At 41.1% G+C, this 22,500-nt stretch overlaps 1 protein-coding gene across 5 annotated transcripts in view; it reads right to left on the bottom strand.

Annotated features, from left to right (window-relative positions):
* LOC121293028 (receptor-type tyrosine-protein phosphatase zeta-like) overlaps positions 1 to 22,500 on the bottom strand; it is a 274,424-nt gene that overhangs the window by 55,647 nt on the left and 196,277 nt on the right. For all 5 annotated transcript variants that reach the window (XM_041215610.1, XM_041215611.1, XM_041215613.1 and 2 more), the window contains one exon: positions 6,339 to 6,430. In XM_041215610.1, coding sequence (XP_041071544.1) covers positions 6,339 to 6,430 — 92 coding nt within the window. The remainder of the gene's footprint in view (positions 1 to 6,338; positions 6,431 to 22,500) is intronic.

Genomic DNA, 22,500 nt, shown 5'->3' with positions numbered 1-22,500 from the left:
GAAATAAATGGCTGAGAAGCAGCTGAACAGTTTAAAAATAGAAATTTTTAAAAATGAAGTTGTTCTATTGGAAAATGTTCACATCAGAGCTGAACTGGAAGATTTGAATCACAAGGTTCAAGCTGAGTATATACCTTTGAAAGCATGTGATAAACTGAAGTCTTCAATGAACCAAGCTGATCGAGATCTGAACAAACAAGCTTTAGAGATGATACAAAGGTATCATGAGGAAATAATCACCCTCAATTCCACAGTTGGAAAATCAAAACAGGAGTTGGGAACTCAACCAGAGGTACAGCCAGGCAAAACAGAAGACAGAAAAAGCACGCAAGAAGGTTGTGATCCTGGAAGTCTCCTTGAAGAATCAACATGTAAGCATGGAAAAACATGAGGAGCTAAACAGGACGTTGAATATTACTTCAGAAAAAGCTGTGTTGGAATTATCAGTAGCAACAATATGATGCACTGAAGCCCAGTATGAGTTGGCAAGAGGTCAACAAGAAAATAAACAGCTGAAAGAACAGTTGCTTGTCTTTCAAGGTCAAATGCAAAAGGAATGCGTAACCATTCAGCATGAATGAAGAAACATGAAAAAATTAAGGCTGTCTTAAACAGCAGAATGGAAGCACAGCAGAAAAAACACGACGAGACTCTGCTGAATCACAGCAAAACTAAAGATGAAGCAAGCAAGCTTTCCAAGGCAAAGGAAAACCTGCCGAAAGACCTTCACATCCTACAAGAATCTCTTGGGTCAAAGTTCATTCCTGTGGAAAGTTAGAAAGAGAAGAAAAATGAATTTAACATTACTCGGAAGAAACTGAAGAATCAGTTGGCAGAGAAGATTCAGCAACGTTCCATATTCCAGGAGGAAGGCGAAAGCTACAAGGAAGAGGCTGAAGAGCTGAAGAAGCAGTTGAATGGAAAGAAAGAGGCATTGAAAGGAAAAGCCATAGAACTTTCCAAGCTGCGAGTGGATAATGAAGTCATGAACAGTCTAATTACAGACCTGAAACAAGTAAAAACTTCACTGGAGATAGCCCTGGCCAACAGTGAAACCAAAATGAAAGACAAGGACAAAGTTCTTTTGCAGATAGATAAAGGAAACACAGCGATAAGATTGGAAAATGTAAATCCAACACTGAAGTGCAAGGAACTGGAAAAAGAAAAAGCTGAGCTGAATGAAAAGATTCATAAGCTTTCAAAATGATTCAATAATAAAAAAGCAAACAAGTGTTTGGCTGACATTATGAAACAAGTGGAAATGAATGTTTCATTTGCAAAACATATACGTCCAACAAGAACATGGTAGACACCACGGAAAAATAAAATTTGAGTCCACTTTAGAAATGAACGGAGTGCACATTCCCCACGGAAGGAACGGGACAAACCCACAGTGTCCAAAAAATACAGACAGGCTTTTAATAAAGAGAAACGCAATTCGAAGGAGCACAAAAAATTGAATCAAATGGAGATAACCATGTACCATAAACACAGAATACTACTGCCATTCCACCAACCGTGACAGATTGAGGTGTGGAAGAACTGTCAAGCTTCAAGACCGTCTAAATTCATAAAGCCAGAGACTTGGGGCAGAATTTTCCCCCAGTCGAGTGGGGAAATTCAAGAGCGGGTGCGTGGAGGTGTACCTCCAATCGGCGGCGCACCACTATTTTATGTGGGTGTGCCAATTAAGGCCCGCCCAGGGTGATGTCCGCAAGGAAGTGCTATGCACACCCTGTGCAGGCGGGGTGGGGGGGTGGCGGGGGGATTCCCCGAGCCGAGAGTGCGCTCTCCCCTCCTTGAGGCTGCCTCAGGGAGATCGGCTACACATTAAAACATATTGAAAACGGGAAAAAAAAAAAATTGCCTGACATGTTCCCTCATGTGACACTATCCAGAGTTGGGACATGTCCATCACTTTCAGTTTCACTTTTATTAAAAATTTATAAACATACATGAAACCTCATCCCGCCTGTGGATGAGGTTTCATGCTTTTTCCAATGCCCACCAGGGCTCCCGGCCTGCCCGTCAACCTTAAAGTTGAATGGGCAGGTCCACTAATTACATTAATTACTTTGTCAATCGCCTCAATTGGCCATTGACAGGTCAGCAGGTGCACAGCTGATTTGGCTGAGCCCCCACCAACCTGAAAATTGAAATAGGGTGCGGTGACATCGGGAGTTCCGACCGACATCATCCCACGTCATTTTATGCATTGGTGAGCGGGCCCCAACCTCCTGCTCGCTGACTGGGAAATTCTGGCCTTGAGGTTGGGGAGAAGGGATAGCAAATAAAGATTGTAATGTAATATTCCATTGAAAGGGAGGAAAGTTTTCTTTGGAGAAGAAAGGGGGGTGTTGTATGATATTGTATGTGCCTGCATGCCATTGCAATATAAAGGTGCTCAGCAGAGCAAAGGATAATGTGGGACTGAAGAATAACATCACCCATGGTATGATGTATAGAGTCACATGGTAATAGACTGAGAGAACAGTATAGAGAGAACACTATGGAAGCAGACTACCTGCATGGCAGCAGCACCATGCATGACATTAACATGGATCTGTAAATAGTTAAAGATTCACAATAAATGGTTCATGTTTAAACATACAAGTCTCAAGATCTCATAATTAAGACACCATAGTGATGGCATCATAATACAAAATGGTGATCAGAGGTGATAATATAACACTTCAACAGCACCTTCCAAACATGAAAATGCTAGCACCTCAAAGGACAAAGGCAGCAGGTACATGGGAACACCACCACCTGCAAGTTCTCCTCCAAGCCACACACCATCCTGACTTGGAATTCTATCACCATTGCTTCACTTTTACTGATTCAAGATCCTGGAACTCCCCTCCCTAACAGCACTGAGGGTAACTAGACCACATTGGCTGCAGCAGTTCAAGAAGACAGCTCATCACCACCTTCTCAAGGGCAATTTGGGATGGGTAATAAATGCTGGCCTAGCCAGCGATGCCCACATCCCATGAAAGAATAAATAAGTAAAATAAGAGTCAACTACACAGTGTGGGACTGGACACATGTTGGTAATGCCAGATAATGGTGGCAGGTCCCTTTATTGAGGGATATTAACTACTTGGGTTTTTATAAAAATTGACAGCTATTATGGTGCCAGCTCACAAATGACCAGAATAACTGGACTAAATTTCACAACTTACCAAGCCAGAACATGAACCTCATGGGCTGCTTGACCAGTACTACATCCACCCTTAGACTGTCTTTAGAATTTGTGTCAGTACCTGTTTAATTAATCCTGTGTGGCTGTGCGAAAGGCAAAGTATCCCTCCTTGTCCTTCTCGACCTATGTGTAGCCTTTGACACAGTTGATCACACTGTCCTCCTCCAATGCTTCTTTACTGTTGCCCAGATGGTTGGAATGCTCTCATCTGGTTCCATTCTTAGCTATTTAATTGTAGCCAGAGAATCACTATCAATATCTTCTCTTCCCATTTCTGCAAAGTTTCAATTGGGTTTCCCAAGGGTCAATCCTTGGCTCCCTCCTATTTCTCATCCAAATACTGACCCTCAGTGACATCATCCAAAATTATGTCAAATTCGACATGCACACTCACCACACACAGCTTTACCTCAGCACCATCCCTCTCAACCCCATCAATGTCTCTAAATTATCAGACTACTTACCATCCAGTACTGGATAAGGAACAATTTCCTCCAATTAAATATTAGGAAGATCAAAGCCATTGTTCTTTGGTCCCTGCCACAAACCCACACTACCACTGTCTGAGGTTGTTCGCAACCTCAATGTCACATCTGACCCTGAGGTGAGCTTGCAACCAGATATCCATGCCATCACTAAGACTGCTTATTTCCATATCTGTAACATTGCCAGACTATCCACCTCCCCACACCTCATCTATTCTGCTGCTGAAACCCTCATGCACACTTTTGTTACCTCCAGACTTGACTATTCTAATGCACCCTTGGCCAGCTTCTTGCATTCTCCCCTCCATAAACTTGAGATCATCCAAAATTCTGCTGCCTGTATCCTAATTCACACCAAATTGCATTCACGCATCATCCCCGTGCTCACAGACCTACACTGGCCCCTGGTTATTCAAAGCCTTGATTTTAAAATTCTCATCCTTGTTTTTAAATCCATCCATGGATTGGTGCCTCCCTGTCTCTGTAATCTTCTCCAGCCCCACAACCCTTTGAGATATCTATGCTCCTCTAATTCTTGCCTCTTGAACATCCATGATTTTAATTGTTCCACCATTTGTGGCCATGCCTTCAACTGCCTAAATCCTAAGCTCTGGAATTCCCTCCATAAATCTCTCCGCCTTCTTACCTTTCTTTCCTCCTTTAGAACACTTCTTAAAACCTACCTCTTTGACCAAGCTTCATCTTCCCTACTATCTCCTTATGTGGCTAGGTGTCATATTTTGTTTCATAATACCTCTGTAAAGTGCCTTGTGACATTTTATTACATTAAATGTGCTATATAAATGCAAATTGTTGTTGTTGATGCATACAATACAACCAAACATCAGCACCATGAAGAGATGGAACACTGAAACATATGAACATATGAATCAAGAGCAGGAGTAGGCCACTCGGCTCCTTGAGCCTGCTCCACCATTCAATAAGATCATGGCTGACCTGATAGCAACCTCAACTTTACATTCCCGCCTCCTCTCAATAAGCTTTCACCCCCTTGCTTGTCAAAAATCTATCTACCACAGCCTTAAAAATACTCAAAGATTCTGCTTCCACCACCTTTTGAGGAAGACAGTTGCAAAGACTCACAACCCTCAGAGAAAAAATTTCTCCTCACCCCTGTCTTAAATGGGTGACCCCTTATTTTTAAACAGTGACCCCTAGTTCTAGTTTTTCCCACAAGAAGGAACACTCTTTCCGAGTCCACCCTGTCAAAACCTCTCAGGGTCTTAGAGGTTTCAATCCAAAAAAAAGTCTGCTATTCAGATAAATAAATTTTAAAAATCATTTCTGAGTTCCCCTTCCTTTAGAGATTTTAGTTTCCTGTTTCCCAAGAGCAACTGCTGCATTTTAACTTTTCATTACAATGCCATAGTCAACTGTTCTTACTAAAAAGCACTTAAAAGAAACGAGCAACTTGTCAGAATCTTCCACTCATATTATAAACAATATTTCTACAGGAAAGCTATTTAGACACCATTAACACTGGTGAAATAATGTAGGAAGAAGATTAAACATTAACACATCATGGTAATTTGCCTAGCACTTTGTGTGATGGTGTTTCAAATGTGCCACCATGGGGAGAATGCTGTGTTTGTAATTAACATCATTGGAGCTTAGTCAAGTGATGTTTCAATAGTGCTAGCATGGGCAAAAATAAATATTTTAACTGATTTGAAATTGTAAGTCATGTTGATTTTTTTTTTCTCCAGTTTCTTCCATTTCTGTTCTTGTTTCGCAAGATCAACTGTAGTCTGTCCCTTGCAAGTGAATATAAAAAATGGAAACTTTCCCATGGCAATATTTCGAATAAGAGCAGGGTAATTCTCATCTGTATTCTAGACAATAATTGTCATTCTACCAACTAAACTAAAACTGGTCATGGTCACATTGCTGCTTGTGGAACTTGCTGTGCACAAATTGGCTGCTCCATTTCCTACATTACAACAGTAGCTACACTTCAAAAGGTACTTAATTGAGTGCTTTGGGACATTGAGGTCCTCAAATACACTATATACATCTATACATGTGAAAGCCTCTTTTTTTGAGAAAGCAGAAAATAAACTGGATACACAGCAGCTCTGTCACAATCTCCAGTGAGATCCTGATAGAATTGTAATATTCTTCCAGTATTCACTGTTGTTTGTAGTTTCAGCATTTACATGCATTTTACCTGAGATATGCAGAGGAAACAACTGCTTTGCTTTTGTTTGGAACAAATCCAACATTAAAATGTGCTTGAAAGATGGTAACAAACAAATGTTTCACATGTAATATTTGTTGGATTGTGCCTTATTTTGATTCCTAAAATATCTCCCCAATCATGTGCAGAAAATGGATGTTTGCAGTGGCATCAAGCTTTTGAAGTAGAAATTCACTCCTCTGACCAATGGCATCTTTGATCAAGTTGGATAAAGAACTAGAGAAACTGATGCACCTGCAAAGGATCAACATTAACTGTCCACTGAGCTGGGGGCAAAGGTCCAGAGAACCACATGGGGTGAATGGCCATGGAAGATAATTAAAGAACTGTGCACAACAGCTGAGCAAAACAGAGAAAACAGCTGTTAACAGCTATGACATATTTTCATTATGAGTTAATGAAGATACAAGTTTGATTCAGGAGAATTTACCTGAAATAGGTAGAGCTGGCGATTGTGAAGTAGAAACCACTCTTGGTGAAGCATTATCTTCCAGGTAAAAATGGGCAGTCTGAAAGCATTTCCTGCAGAAGAGTGAAAAGCAGTTTTAAGAAGCACTCAAATGCTAGTGTGGCTTTCTTAGAACCCCATTCTCTTAAAAGAAAAGCTCAGGTATAACTTTCAGAAAACACCATGCTTAACATTTTAAAACTGTTTCAGATGCTAGGCGAACTTTACAATTCCTTACCTTTAATCTTCATGCTCTCTGAAAACTAAGTGAGTAAATAATGCAGAGAACCTTTTTGTAAAGAGGAAGGTAAAATTAACAGAATGGCCACAAGCTCAGAGTCCGTACTGTTGTACTGGGAAAGATGCTTCTCTTAACTTTCCTTCATTGTTTGGGACTGTTTGGCTTTCCATTTTTGAGATAGTGTGGTTGGAATTAAATTTTCTCATATCTGATGCATAAGAGAGAGCAGAGATCAGACAGCATGAAGACATTTAGATGATGGAAGAGGGAGAAGATTGTTCTCAATGCCTTCGGGTGATACCCCAGCTCTCTCCACAATGTAACTCACATTGCACTTGTGAGATCTGCCCCTCACAAATTAAAAGACCTCTCCTCCAGTAGGTATGCTAAGAAATTGGGCAAACTAGTGGTTAAAAAATCTGTGAAACCCATAGTGAGGAAATTTCTTGTGTCTAAAATAGCTGTGCTCACACATTGCCATTGTGTTAAGTTTATGAAACTGGGCATAAAGTGTAAAGGTAACAGGTGATTCGGAAACAACTACAGAACAACCCACTGTTTCTGACAGATGGCTCCTTTCTCACAAGCATTCTGATGAGTGAATGAAAATGAAAGGAACCTTAGATATGACCCAACAAATGCAGCAACCAGCCCGTTCACACAGGATAAACATGAGAATCAAAATGAGTCACTGACGACAGCTGGTGTATCCGCATCGAGGGAGTTTAGAGACAGCAAGAAAAATATTTACTGGCGAGCACAGGTGCAGCGAGCATGATCTCTGCTGAATAAAAGGAGGGAATAGTTATCAAATTCAATTATTCACCTGAGGATAAATAGGATATACACTTGGATCATAAAGCAATTCAATACCACAAATAAAGATCAGTTGGGCTCACAGATGTTTTCATGGCTGGTGGTTGGAATCTCTTCAAGTATTTTTTTACATTCTATACGATCATCTACCCTCCATAGACTCCAACTTGCCCAAAATTCTGCTACATGCATCTAGTCCCACTCACTCATGATCCTCACTGATCTGTAGTGAATTACAATCACCAGTGCCCCAAATTTAAAATCCTCAGCCTCGTCTCTTAAATACTCTCATGGCTTCAACCTTCTGTTGCTACCATCTCCTCCATCCCTAAAAACCTGACCTGCTCATCAAGCTCTCTGGTCAGCTGACCAACCTTGTGCTTCTCATCCCCTCCTCTTTATCCCACTATTGGCAGACATGCTTTCAATAGCCTCATTTCCATTTCCTGGAACCAACCTCCCTAGCCCCTCCATGTCTTTCCCCTCCTTTAAGACTCTCTTTAAATCCCTCCTATTTGAACAGGTAACCATGCTTATGATCACTTTGTCCTAATGTCTCCTCTGTTAGGTCAGTATAAATTTTTGCCTGATTACGTTCCTAGGAAGTGCCTTGGAACATTTTACTCCACTAAAGGTGCTTTGAAAATGCAAGTTGTTTTTGCTGCTTTAGTCTGACTGTGTATAATACAAAGTGGCAATCTTACACGGACCATGTTTGTAAGTGTGGCAATCTTAGACAGGCCGTGTTTAATACATTGTGGCAATCTTACCCTGACCGTGTTTAAGACAGTTTGGCAATCTTACACAGACCGTGTTTGATCAAGTGTGGCAATCTTACACTGACCATGTTTAATACAGTGTGGCAATCTTATCCTGACTGTGTTTAATACAGTGTGGCAATCTTTCACAGACCGTGTTTGATCAAGTGTGGCAATCTTACACTGACCATGTTTAATACAGTGTGGCAATCTTACCCTGACCATGTTTTATACAGTGTGGCAATCTTACACAGACCGTGCTTAATAAATGTGGCAATCTTACACAGGCTGTGTTTAATACAAGCTAGCAATCTTAAACACTGATTGTGTTTAATAGTATGGTAATCTTACACGGACTGTGATTAATACAATGTGGCAATCTTACATGGACCATGTTTAATACAGTGTGGCAATCTAACACGGACTGTGATTAATAAAATGTGGCAATCTTACATGGACCGTGTTTAATACAGTGAGACAATCTTACACTGAACGTGTTTAAAACAATGTGGCAATTTTACACAGACCGTGTTTAATAGTGTGGCAATTTACAGAGGCTGTGTGAATACAAGTGGCAATCTTACCCTGACCGTGTTTAATACAGTGTGACAATCTTACATGGACTGTGTTTAATACAGTGTGGCAATCTTACACAGACCGTGTTTAATACAGTGTAGCAATCTTACATGGACTGTGCTTAATACAGTGTGGCAATCTTATACAGATCGTGTTTAATAGTGTTGCAATCTTACATGGACTGTGTTTAATAGTGTGGCAATCTTACACAGGACGTGTTTAATACAGTGTGGCAATCTTACACAGTGTTTAGTACAGTGTGATAATCTTACACAGGCTGTGTTTAGTACAAGTTGGCGATCTTACACATTGTATTTAATAGTATGGTAATCTTACACGGATTATATCTAATATAGTGTGGCAATCTTACCCTGACCGTGTTTATTACAGAGTGGCAATCTTACACGGACTGTGTTTAATACAGTGTGGCAATCTTACACGGACCGTGTTTAATACAGTGTGGCAATCTTACACGGACTGTGTTTAATACAGTGTGGCAATCTTACCCTGATTGTGTTTATTACAGAGTGGCATTCTTACACGGACTGTGTTTAATACAGTGTGGCAATCTTTATCGGACCGTGTTTATTACAGTGTGGCAATCTTACACGGACTGTGTTTAGTACAGTGTGGCAATCTTAAAAGGACTGTGTTTAATGCAGTGTGGCAATCTTACACGGACTGTGTTTAATGCAGTGTGGCAATCTTACACGGACCGTGTTTAATACAAGTTGGCAATCTTACACTGATTGTGTTTAATAGTATAGTAATCTTACACGGACTGTATTTATTACAGTGTGGCAATATTACATGGACCATGTTTAGAACAAAGAGCAAAGAACACAGGAACAGGCCCTCCGGTCCTCCAAGCCTGCGCTGATCATATTGCCTGTCAACTAAAACATTTTGCACTTCTGGGGTCCGTATCCTTATATTCCCATCCTATTCATGTATTTGTCAAGCTGCCTCTTAAACACCACCATCGTACCTGCTTCCACCACTTGCTCTGGCAGCGAATTCCAGACACTCACTACCCTCTGCGTAAAAAACTTGCCCCGCGTGTCTCCTCTATAGTTTTCTCCTCTCAGCTTAAATCTATTTCCTCTAATAATTGACTCTTCCACCCTGAGAAAAAGCTTCTCACTATCTACTCTGTCCATGCCACTCATAATTTTGTAAACTTCTATCAAGTCGCCCCTCAATCTCCATCGCTCTGGTGAGAACAATCCGAGTTTCTCCAATCTCTCCTCATAGTTAATAACCTCCAGACCAGGCAGCATCCTGGTAAACCTCCTCTGTACCCTCTCCAATGCCTCCATATCCTTCTGGTAATGTGGTGACCAGAATTGCACACAATATTCCAAGTGTGGCCTAACCAAGGTTCTATACAGCTGCAGCATGACTTCCCAGCTTTTATACTCAATACCCCTGCCAATGAAGGCAAGCATGCCATATGCCTTCCTGACTACCTTATTCACCTGCATTGCTACTTTCAGTGACCTGTGGACCTGTACACCCAGATCCCTCTGCCCATTGATGCACTTAAGGGTTCTGCCATTTACTGTATAATTCCTGCCTGCATTAGACCTTCCAAAATGCATTACCTCGCATTTGTCCGGATTAAACTCCATCTGCCATTTCTCCACCCAAGTCTGCAACCGATCTATATCCTTTGAAAATCCTCTTCACTACCTGCAACTCCTCCAACCTTAGTGTCGTCTGCAAACTTACTAATTAGCCCAGTTACATATTCCTCCAAATCATTTATGTGTACTACAAACAGCAAAGGTCCCAGCACCGATCCCTGCGGAACTCCACTAGTCACAGCTTTCCATTCAGAAAAGCACCCTTCCACTACTACCCTCTGTCTTCTATGACCAAGCCAATTCTGTATCCATCTTGCCTGCTCTCCTCTGATGCTGTGAGACTTTACCTTCTGTACCAGTCTGCCATGAGGGACCTTTTCAAAGGCCTTACTGACATCCATGTATATAACATTCGCTGCCATTCCATCGTCGATCATCTTTGTCACTTCCTTGAAAAACTCGATCAAGTTAGTGAGACATGACCTCCTCTCCACAAAACCTTGCTGCCTCTCACGAATACGTCTATTTGCTTCCAAATGGTAATAAATCCTGTCACGAAGAATCTTCTCCAATAATTTCCCTACCATTGACGTAAGGCTCACCGGCCAGTAATTTCCTGGATTATCCCTGCTACCCTTCTTAAAAAATGGAACAACTTTGGCAATTCTCCAGTCCTCTGGGACCTCACCCGTAGCCAGTGAGGATACAAAGATTTCTGTCAAGGCCCCAGCAATCTCCTCCCTTGCCTCCCATGTTTAATACAGTGTAGCAACCTTACATGGACCATGTTTAATACAAGCTGGCAATCTTACACTGATTGTGTTTAATAGTATGGTAATCTTACATGGACTGTGTTTAATACAGCGTGACAATCTTACACGGACCGTGTTTAATACAAGTTGGCAATCTTACACTGATTGTGCTTAGTAGTGTGGTAATCTTACACGGACTGTATTTAATACAGTGTGGAAATCTTACCTGACCGTGGTTAATGCAGTGTGGCAATCTTACATGGACCGTGTTTAATACAGTGTGGCAATCTTACACGGACTGTGTTTAATACAGCGTGGCAATCTTAAATGGACCATGTTTAATATAAGTTGGCAATCTTACACTGACCGTGTTTAATACAGTGTGGCAATCTTACATGGAGCATGTTTAATACCGTGTGACAATCTTACATGGATGTGTTTATTGCAGCGTGGCAATCTTACACAAACTGTGTTTAATAGAAGTTTGCAATCTTACACTGATTGTGTTTAATAGTATGGTAATACAATGTGCCAACGGACTGTATTTAATACAGTGAGGCAATCTTACCCTGTCTGTAGTTAATACAGTGTGGCAATCTTACCTGGACTGTGTTTAATACAGTGTGGCAATTTTACCCAGATCGTGTTTAATAGTGTGGCAATCTTACATGGAGCGTGTTTAATACAGCGTGGTAATCTTACATGCACTGTGTTTAATACAGCGTGCCAATCTTACACGGACCATGTTTAATACAAGTTGGCAATCTTACACTGACCGTGTATAATACCGTTTGGCAGTCTTACACGGAGCATGTTTAATACAATACGGCAATTTTACCCAGATCCTATTTAATAGAGTGGCAATCTTACATGGACCGTGTTTAATACAGTGTGCCAATCTCACACAGACCTTGTTTAATACAATGTGGCAATCCTACACAGACTGTGTTTAATACAGTGTGTCAATCTTACCATGACTGTGTTTACTACACTGTGGCAATCTTACATGGACCCTGTTTAATAAATGTGGCAATCTTACCCAGATCTTGTTTAATAGTGTGGCAATCTCACACAGACCTTGTTTAATACAATGTAGCAATCTTACATGGACCGTGTTTAATACAATGTGGCAATCTTACCCAGCTCGTGTTTACTACACTGTGGCAATCTTAAACGGACCGTGTTTAATATAGTGTGGCAATCTTACCCAGATCGCGTTTACTACACTGTGGCAATCTTACACGGACCGTGTTTAATATAGTGTGCCAATCTCACACAGACCTTGTTTAATACAATGTAGCAATCCTACACGGACTGTGTTTGATACAGTGTGGCAATCTTACGCTGACCGTGTTTACTACACTGTGGCAATCTTACATGGACTGTGTTTATTACAGTGTGCCAATTTTACATGGACCTTGTTTAATAACGTGGCAATCTTACATGGACCCTGTTTAATAAATGTGGCAATCTTACCCAGATCTTGTTTAATACAGTGTGGCAATCTTACATGGACTAGCTTTAATACAATGTGGCAATCCTACATGGACATTGTTTAATAGTGTGGCAATCTTACATTGACCCTGTTTAATAAATGTGGCAATCTTACCCAGATCTTGTTTAATACAATGTGGCAATCTTACACGGACCGTGTTTAATGCAGTGTGCCAATCTTACACGGACTGTGTTTAATACAGTGTGGCAATCTTACACGGACTGTGTTTAATATAATGTGGCAATCTTACACGTACGGTGTTTAATACAGTGTGGCAATCTCACACAGACCTTGTTTAATACAATGTGGCTATCCTACATGGACTGTGTTTAATACAGTGTGGCAATCTTAAATGGACCGTGTTTAATACAGCGTGGCAATCTTAGCCTGACCGTGTTTACTACACAGTGACAATCTTACTCTGACAATGTTTAATACAATGTGGCAATCTCACACAGACTTTGTTCAATAAAATGAGGCAATTCTACACAGAAAGTGTTTAATACAGTGTGGCAATCTTGCCCTGACCTTGTTTATTACACTGTGGCAATCTTACATGGACCGTGTTTAATACAATGTGGCAATCTTACACAGACCATGTTTAATAAATATGGCAATCTTACATGGACCGTGTTTAATACAGTGGCACAATCTTACACGGACCGTGTTTAATACAAGGTGGCAATCTTACCCTGACCGTGTTTAATACAGTGTGGCAACTTACATGGAATGTGTTTAAGACAGTGTGGCAATCTTACCCTGAACGTCTTTAATACAGTGTGGCAATCTTACCCTGAAAATGTTTAATACAGTGTGGCAATCTTACATGGACCCTGTTTAATACAGCGTGGCAATCTTACACGGTCCGTGTTTAATACAAGTTGGCAATCTTACACTGATTGTGTTTAATGCTATGGCAATCTTACATGGACTGTATTTAATAGAGTGTGGCAATATTACCCTGACCATGGTTAATACAGTATGGCAATCTTACCCTGACCGTGTTTAATACGGTGTGGCAATCTTACATGGACCGTGTTTAATACAGCGGCGCAATCTTACACAGAATGTGTTTAATACAGTGTGGTAATCTTACCCAGATTGTGTTTAATACAGTATGACAATCTTACCCAGACCGTGTTTAATAAATGTGGCAATCTTACATGGACCCTGTTTAATACAGTGTGGCAATTTAAAAGGACCATGTTTAATAAAGTATGGCAATATAACACTGATCGTGTTTAATAGTATGGTAATCTTACATGGACTGTATTTAATACAGTGTGGCAATCTTATCCTGACCTTGTTTAATACAATGTGGCAATCCTACATGATCTGTGTTTAATACAGTGTGGCAATCTTACACGGACTGTGTTTGATACAGTGTGGCAATCTTACCCTGACCGTGTTTACTACACTGTGGCAATCTTACATGGACTGTGTTTAATACAGTGTGCCAATCTCACACAGACCTTGTTTAATACAATGTGGCTATTCTACACGGACTGTATTTAATACAGTGTGACGATCTTAAATGGACCATGGTTAATAGTGTGGCAATCTTACCCTGACCGTGTTTACCACACAGTGACAATCTTACTCTGACAATGTTTAATACAATGTGGCAATCTCACACAGACCTTGTTCAATACAATGAGGCAATCCTACACGGAATGTGTTTAATACAGTGTGGCAATCTTGCCCTGACCGTGTTTATTACACTGTGGCAATCTTACATGGACCGTGTTTAATACAATGTGGCAATCTTACACAGACTGTGTTTAATAAATGTGGCAATCTTACCCTGACTGTGTTTAATACAGTGTGGCAATCTTACATGGACCGTGTTTAATACAGTGGCGCAATCTTACACGGACCGTGTTTAATACAAGGTGGCAATCTTACCCTGAAAGTGTTTAATAGTATGGCAATCTTACACGGACTGTATTTAATAGAGTGTGGCAATTACCCTGAACATGGTTAATACAGTATGGCAATCTTACCCTGACCGTGTTTAATACAGTGTGGCAATCTCACACAGACCTTGTTCAATACAATGAGGCAATCCTACACGGAATGTGTTTAATACAGTGTGGCAATCTTGCCCTGACCGTGTTTATTACACTGTGGCAATCTTACATGGACCGTGTTTAATACAATGTGGCAATCTTACACAGACTGTGTTTAATAAATGTGGCAATCTTACCCTGACCGTGTTTAATACAAGTTGGCAATCTTACACTGATTGTGTTTAATAGTATGGCAATCTTACATGGACTGTATTTAATAGAGTGTGGCAATATTACCCTGAACATGGTTAACACAGTATGGCAATCTTACCCTGACTGTGTTTAATACAGTGTGGCAATCTTACATGGACCGTGTTTAATACAGCGGCACAATCTTACACGGAATGTGTTTAACACAGTGTGATAATCTTGCTCAGATCGTGTTTAATACAGTGTGACAATCTTACCCTGACCGTGTTTAATACAATATGGCAATCTTACATGGACCCTGTTTAATACAGTGTGGCAATCTTACACAGACCATGTTTAATAAAGTGTGGCAATCTTACATGGACCGTGCTAAATACAGTGTGCCAATCTCACACAGACCTTGTTTAATACAATGTGGCAATCCTACATGGACCCTGTTTAATAAATGTGGCAATCCTACCCAGATCTTGTTTAATACAGTGTGGCAATCTTACACAGACTGTATTTAATAGTGTGGCAATCTTACACGGACTGTGTTCAATGATGTGGCAATCTTACACATACGGTGTTTAATTCAGTGTGGCAAACTTACACTGACCATGTTTAACACAGTGTGCCAATCTCACACAGACCTTGTTTAATACAATGTGGCAATCCTACATGGACTGTGTTTAATACAGTGTGGCAATCTTACACGGACTGTGTTTAATACAGTGTGGCAATCTTACGCTGAGCGTGTATACTACACAGTGACAATCTTACCCTGACCATGTTTAATACAGTGTGGCAATTTTACCCAGGTCGTATTTAATACAGTGTTGCAATCTTACATGGACCGTGTTTAATACAATGTGGCAATCTTACACGGACTGTACTTAATACTGTGTGGCAATCTTACATGGATCCTGTTTAATAAATGTGGCAATCTTACCCAGATCTTGTTTAATACAGTGTGGCAATCTTACACGGACATTGTTTAATACAATGTGGCAATCTTACACGGACTGTATTTAATACAATGTGGCAATCTTACACGGACTGTATTTAATACAATGTGGCAATCTTACACAGACTGTATTTAATACAGTGTGGCAATCTTACACGGACTGTTTTCAATAATGTGGCAATCTTACATGGACCGTGTTTAATACAGCGTGGCAATCTTACACGGACCGTGTTTAATGCAGTGTGGCAATCTTACTGTGACCTTGTTTAATACAATGTTGCAATCTTACACGGACCTTGTTTAATACAATGTGGCAATCTTACACGGACTGTATTTAATACAGTGTGGCAATCTTACACGGACTGTGTTCAATAATGTGGCAATCTTACATGGACCCTGTTTAATACAGTGGCGCAATCTTGAACGGACCATGTTTAATACAGTGTGGCAATCTTACATGGACCATGTTTAATACAGTGGCACAATCTTACGCGGACCGTGTTTAATACAAGGTGGCAATCTTACCCTGACCGTGCTTAATACAGTGTGGCAATCTTACATGGACTGTGTTTAATACAGTGTGGCCATCTTACCCTGAATGTGTTTAATACAGTGTGGCAATCTTACCCTGAATGTGTTTAATTCAGTGCGGCAATCCTACATGGACCATGTTTAATACAGTGGCGCAATCTTACGCGGACCGTGTTTAATACAAGGTGGCAATCTTACCCTGACCGTGCTTAATACAGTGTGGCAATCTTACATGGACTGTGTTTAATACAGTGTGGCCATCTTACCCTGAACGTGTTTAATACAGTGTGGCAATCTTACCCTGAACGTGTTTAATTTAGTGCGGCAATCTTACATGGACCGTGTTTAATACAGTGTGGCAATCTTACCCTGACCGTGTTTAATACAGTGTGGCAATCTTACACGGAAAGTGTTTGGTCGCCTTACTTTAATGTTGTTCGATAATGGAGCATTTGATAGTGTGGTAGTCTGACACTACTTAAAAACAAATTAGTCAGTTACGCCAATTACCTTGAGAAAGCTTCATCAACAAAAGTAAAACTGAATTAATGACACTGAATTTCTATCCCAAGGCAACAATTTCTGCAAATGGTTTGAAGCAAGCTCTGACAAAAATAGGGCATCTTTGTCTCTGCTGGATTATCTATTCAATTCTTCACTGCTGATTACAACGTGTAAACAGAGTTGATGTCAGTTATTGCTAGCTGTTTTCCACAAGTTGGATGGAATTTATTTGTATTTTGGCCAATATCTGTGCTCAGGACAAGACCAAGGTTTGCACAGTTCTAGAAGTCCCTGGCATGCATCATCTGATTATTCATGACATCAGATGGGACCCAATTCAGGTCATTCAAAGTAGTTGACAAAGACCAATGAATCAAGCTATCCTATTGTTTTGTAAATTTTTATTCCTTCCTAGAATGTGAGCATCATCCACAAAACCAGCATTTAATGCTCATCCCTTACCGCCCTTGAAATGAAGATGGTCAGCTGCCTCGGTGAAACACTTTAGTCCATCTGGTGTAGGTACACCAACAGTGCGTCAGGGAGCGAGTTCCATATTTTTGACCCAGCGACAGTGAAATATTCCAAGTCAGGATGATGTTTGGCTTGGAGGGGAGCTTGGAGTTTGTGGTATTCCCATGTGTTTGCTGCCCTTGTCCTTCAGGTTGGTAGAGGTTGTGGGTTTGGACGCTGCTGCTGAAGGAGCCTTGACAAGTTGCTGCAGTGCACCTTGTCGATGGCACACACTGCTGTCACTGTGCATCAACCATTCCAAACATTGCGGGATTGACATCTTGGGGTACTGGTTCTAATTGACATACATGTCTGGATCAAATCCATAGGTATGTTGGGCCTGTATGGGGGAGACAGAGGCCACATATCCTAATTGTGTACAGGCAATGACCACCAGCTCCAGTCAAATACAGTGGACACAGTTCCCATAAGCTCAAAAGGCACCATCTGCTGGCTGTGTTAATTGCAATGAATAGTAAGTAGGCAGTGACTGGAACTTTGAGTTCTGGAATTGGAAAGCAGGTTAATTTGGCTAATGTTAAATAAATGTATTTGTTTACAGCCTGTGGTTAGGACTGATTAAGCGTATTTTCAGTCTGACTACTGAAGTTTGTGTAGTGACATTTGATAAACTTCCACAAACCAGAATGATGGGACAAAGGAGTCTTGGTGCATTTACTTGGGCATATAAAGAAACACACTGGTATGTGGGGGGATACAAGGTCTGCTTGGTCTGCCTAAAGGAGTGGTCCCTGCTTCCCTCCTGCCCCGTTATCCTGAGTGGTCCTTAGCAGAAAAACCAGAGGCAATATGCAAAAACTTTCTTTTTACACAGTGAGCTAATGCACTTGCTGAAAGGGTGGCAGAAGCAGATACAATAATACCTTTCAAAAGGAAATTGGATAAATAGTTAAAGAGGAAAAATTTACAAAGTTATGGGGAAAGCCTAGGGCAGAGGGGCTAATCGAAAAGTTCTTTCAAAGAGTTGGCACAGGCACAATGGGCTGAATAGTCTCTTTCTGTACTGCAATATTGTGTGATTCTATGATGCTAACCGAACCGAAGCAGCATGTATAGTGTAATAGCAGCAATATTCCCCACATAACCCAGGATATGTGTAAATCTAACTACATATTAAAGCTCAGGAATTTGGAACACCACAGCCATAAAGATCTATGGACATGACCATGTAGCAGCAGTACCCATACCCTGGGGCAAGTGGAGTTCAGTGATACAAATAAGTTACTTCACAATGCACTGAAATATCACATCACTTACTGGAACAAACCCCTAAAAATAGCTTTCAAATATGAGCTGTCAAGTGTATCCAATACTAATCTGGCAGAGGGTACTTGTGGCACATTTATATCATCTGTCCACCACTACACAAGGTGAATACCCCAACCTATGTTACTATAGCACAATAAATCACTTCACTCCTTACAGACTCTAGCCTTAATTAACATTGACCTTAACAATTTCAGACCTTAACCACTGCTCCCACTTTCTCTTGGACACCAGGTACTGGCAGTATAGGGTGCAATATATAGAATGCACACCAATGCATCCAGGAACGGGGAAAGATGTGGACTGGAGTTCAGATTGGGGATCCCTGTGTTGGGTGGTCTTCACTCTGTTGTCAATCTGCCTTTTTCTTTCACCACAAACCCGAGTCAGTGGAGCTTTCTCTGCTTTGTCAGAGTTCCCATGTTTCCCTCCCCCCTCTGCTATAACTGCTTAGACCTCTTCTGGGCCTCAGATCTATCAGTGATTACTCTCATTATTCCCTCCATTTGTCTTGTACTGTCATCCTTCTGTCATTCAATAATCTCCTGTCCTCCACCTGATCATTTCTGTACTTCCATGAACCATCATTTCTCCTCAGAAGCTGCTCATCTGCAATATCTTCTGTGAAAGATCATTGACCTGATGAAGTAACTTTTCATATCTCTCTCTGCAGATACTGCCTGACCCGTCCAGTGCTTGTAGTAGCATCTATTCTTATTTCAGGTCTTCAGCATCTGCAGCATCTTGCTTTTCGCAGATTAAATCCTCTATCATGTTAACTAACCCACACATAGGAACAATAAAATAAAACACACAACCACTTAGGTTTTGAAGTCATGAAATGAATGAGGAAGATCAGAACTGAAGATTATGAGGATAACGAGAGGATATTTGCCAGTGAAAACTCAGTTATAAAATGTCTACCTGAGCCATTAATATGAGCCATGTGGGGTTTGTCAAGTTGGTAGCGGGTATACATGCCTTGACAGATTGTATTTGAATACATCCATTTTCATGGAGCAGCTGCACATGAATTCCATCAAGTAAACCTTTTACCTGAAATTTGGTTTAACAACTGTCATGGGAAACACACAAAAAAGGCTCTATTCCTGACATGTAGCAGCTGGGGAAAAAAATATCAAAACATATTCTCCTGAACACTGACTGCAATATCCATCACAAAATATCCATCTGTTTAATTTAATTGTCCATCCACAGCAAGGCTGTGGCATAGTGTTGATACATAAGCTTCCTGCTAATTATCACTCTATTAAAAAGGAATAAGTGCTGACAGGTTTGCAGCCATTGCTGTACAGTCTAGCAATTGTATCTTTGATATTCTTCAAACTGCTAGATCATTTCATTGGCACCTTCCCTCTGTGGCTGAAGGAACAAATCCCCAGTGGCCAAATCTCTTGTTAATACCATCAGACTTTTAGTCAGGTAGTTAACAAGCTAAAAAGACAAAATTAATGGATAGTGTCAAACCTCTGAAAATTATTGAACTATAATAAACAAATAAAGAATCTCACCTGTTTTTCATGATCACTCAAAACTTTGTTTGGAACAGGTATCTCTCTCTGATGTCCAACAGGAAGCATGGTGAGGTGCTGTGATCATTATAACATCTCCCTCTTAACATAGGGGAGATACAATTTTTTTTATTCATTCATGGAATGTGGGCTTCGCTGGCTGGGCCAGCATTTATTGCCCATCCCTAATTACTCTTGAGAAGGTGGTGGTGAGCTGCCTTCTTGAGCCGCTGCAGTCCATGTGGTGTAAGTACACCCACAGTGCTTTGAGGGAGGGAGTCCCAGGATTTTGACCCAGCGACAGTGAAGGAATGGTGATATATTTCCAAGTCAGGATGGTGAGTGAATTGGAGGGGAACTTCCAGATAGTTGATTGAAACTAGCCAAAAGGGTATATGTCCACAGTCATTGAGACAGTAACATATTTTTGGAATGGTGCCATTATTGTTGAAAAATTTCATTTTAACATCTTCATAGATATTGTGAATGTAATATTTCTCCTTGTCCTTGATGCTTTTAAATTGACCAATTTGTGTCAAGTGTAAAATTCACTCCTGACAATTTGCTAATGCACCCCAGGTTTTGACACAAATTATATTAGAAGAATTTGAACTCAGCAAGCCCAGCTTCCAAACTATCTAGGTCTTGGCCTTCAGATACTTATGTTCATTGGGTAAAAAAGCAACATTGTGTAAAGCATCAAGAGGAGGTTGCGTTGCAACTTCTCACACTGCACTTGTTGTGCGCCATCAGTTTCTTGTGCCAGAGTCCCTCCATGTAAATAGTCGTTTGCACTCAGGTTTTTGTTTAAACGTTTTTCAATCTTGGTTGTCCTTGGTTTATATTTGTTAAAATTATACCATCAATTAATTAATTGATTAATTTGAGCTCAGCAGGAGGCTTGGCCAAGTTAGGCTGGCAAATTCCACTTGGTTGAGGGTTAGCCAGTTGACTAAAGCTAACTAGAGTCAGGCCTAAAAGAGGTTACAAAAGCTTTGGGGCAACTATGAGATAGTTGTGAAGGCCTTCTGAAGTGAAGAGGTTAGAAATATTGGAGGATGGTGCAAAGGCGTATTGCTTAAATTATTTAAGGTGCCCCATGGGGTTGGGTTTAATAGTTATGGCAATGGGCCTGTCCACTGGCTGGATAGTCAGTGGCAACCCTGCTGCTGTCATTCCCTGGCACCCGGATGTGATTAAAAGCCAATCAGGCACCTAGCTGGTCTGAGTCAGGATTTCTAGGTCCTGCCAGGTGATGTCCCGCCTCCAAGAGTTGCCACATAGACAATCAGATGCCTGCAGCTCTTCACTGGCATCAGCACTACCAGGTGAAGTGGCCATTGTCAGTACTACAGGAGGCACCAAAAAGGGGAAAAGCCATGGAGCCCTGGAACCCAGGTAAGTGCGCTGGGGCTCTCTGGAGCCAGTCATGCAACCCCAGTATGGGGGTGGATGGTGGCTGCAGGGGTTTGGTTTAAAGAATGGGGGATCTTCCTATGGGGGCAGTTCTTGCTGTCATTCAGTCCCTCCATTGGACATAGTGTTCCCGAGCAGGAGGGATACCCCTCCACCAGGCCACTCGCAGCCCACCAGGTTACACCTGGTGGCTTGCCCATATGTCAAGACTGACCACACCACTGGTCGAATACTAGCGGCAGTGGGCTGAGGCCCTTAAATGACCCTTAATTGGCCACTTAAGGGCCTCAACTGGCCTAGGGGCAGGAAGGGCTTGACCCTTCCTGCCCCGGATTTAATTGTGGGGAGTCAGGAAGGCAACAGGGTCTTCACCCTGAGCCTTCCTGACCCATTATATGAGCTCCCCGCCTCCCAGTCCATTCCCAGGATGGTGGGGGTGGGAGAACTTTAAATTCCACCCACAGTGTGAGGAAGGACAGCATGTTCTTTACTGCTTCATTGAACAAAGACAACTTGTACTGACGGAACTTAAACGAATCTGGTCATAACTGATGTTCTATATGCTCACTCATAGTGAAACAGAACACCTTACATGAATCATGTCAAGCCTCGCCTCACCAAGTGTTTGCTTATTCCATCTGTAGGCGTGACTAACAAAACCTAAGAAGGTATCTATGACAGACCTAAATTTGTAAATCATAAGTTACCACTATCAGAAATCACTTCTGAAGAAAAACTTTTGCATCATAGAAACTTACTGTAAAAGCAGACTGAATATGAAAAAAATAAGTTGGTAATAGTAAGAGAAAGATTTGTGTTTATATAGCACAAATCAAAGCCTTTCCCTTTTTTCAAATCAATGTGATTCTTATGTAGGCAGGTGTAGCAGCCAATATGTGATAAATGACCAGTTCATCTGTTTTCGGTTGAGCAATGAATTGTGCTCAGGCCACCAGCAGAACTCCTCGCTCT

Source organism: Carcharodon carcharias, chromosome 21 (genome assembly GCF_017639515.1).
Source record: "Carcharodon carcharias isolate sCarCar2 chromosome 21, sCarCar2.pri, whole genome shotgun sequence".
Taxonomy (NCBI): domain Eukaryota; kingdom Metazoa; phylum Chordata; class Chondrichthyes; order Lamniformes; family Lamnidae; genus Carcharodon; species Carcharodon carcharias.
Note: the sequence above shows the minus strand (reverse complement) of the source record. Positions and strands in the feature narration are given on the sequence as shown.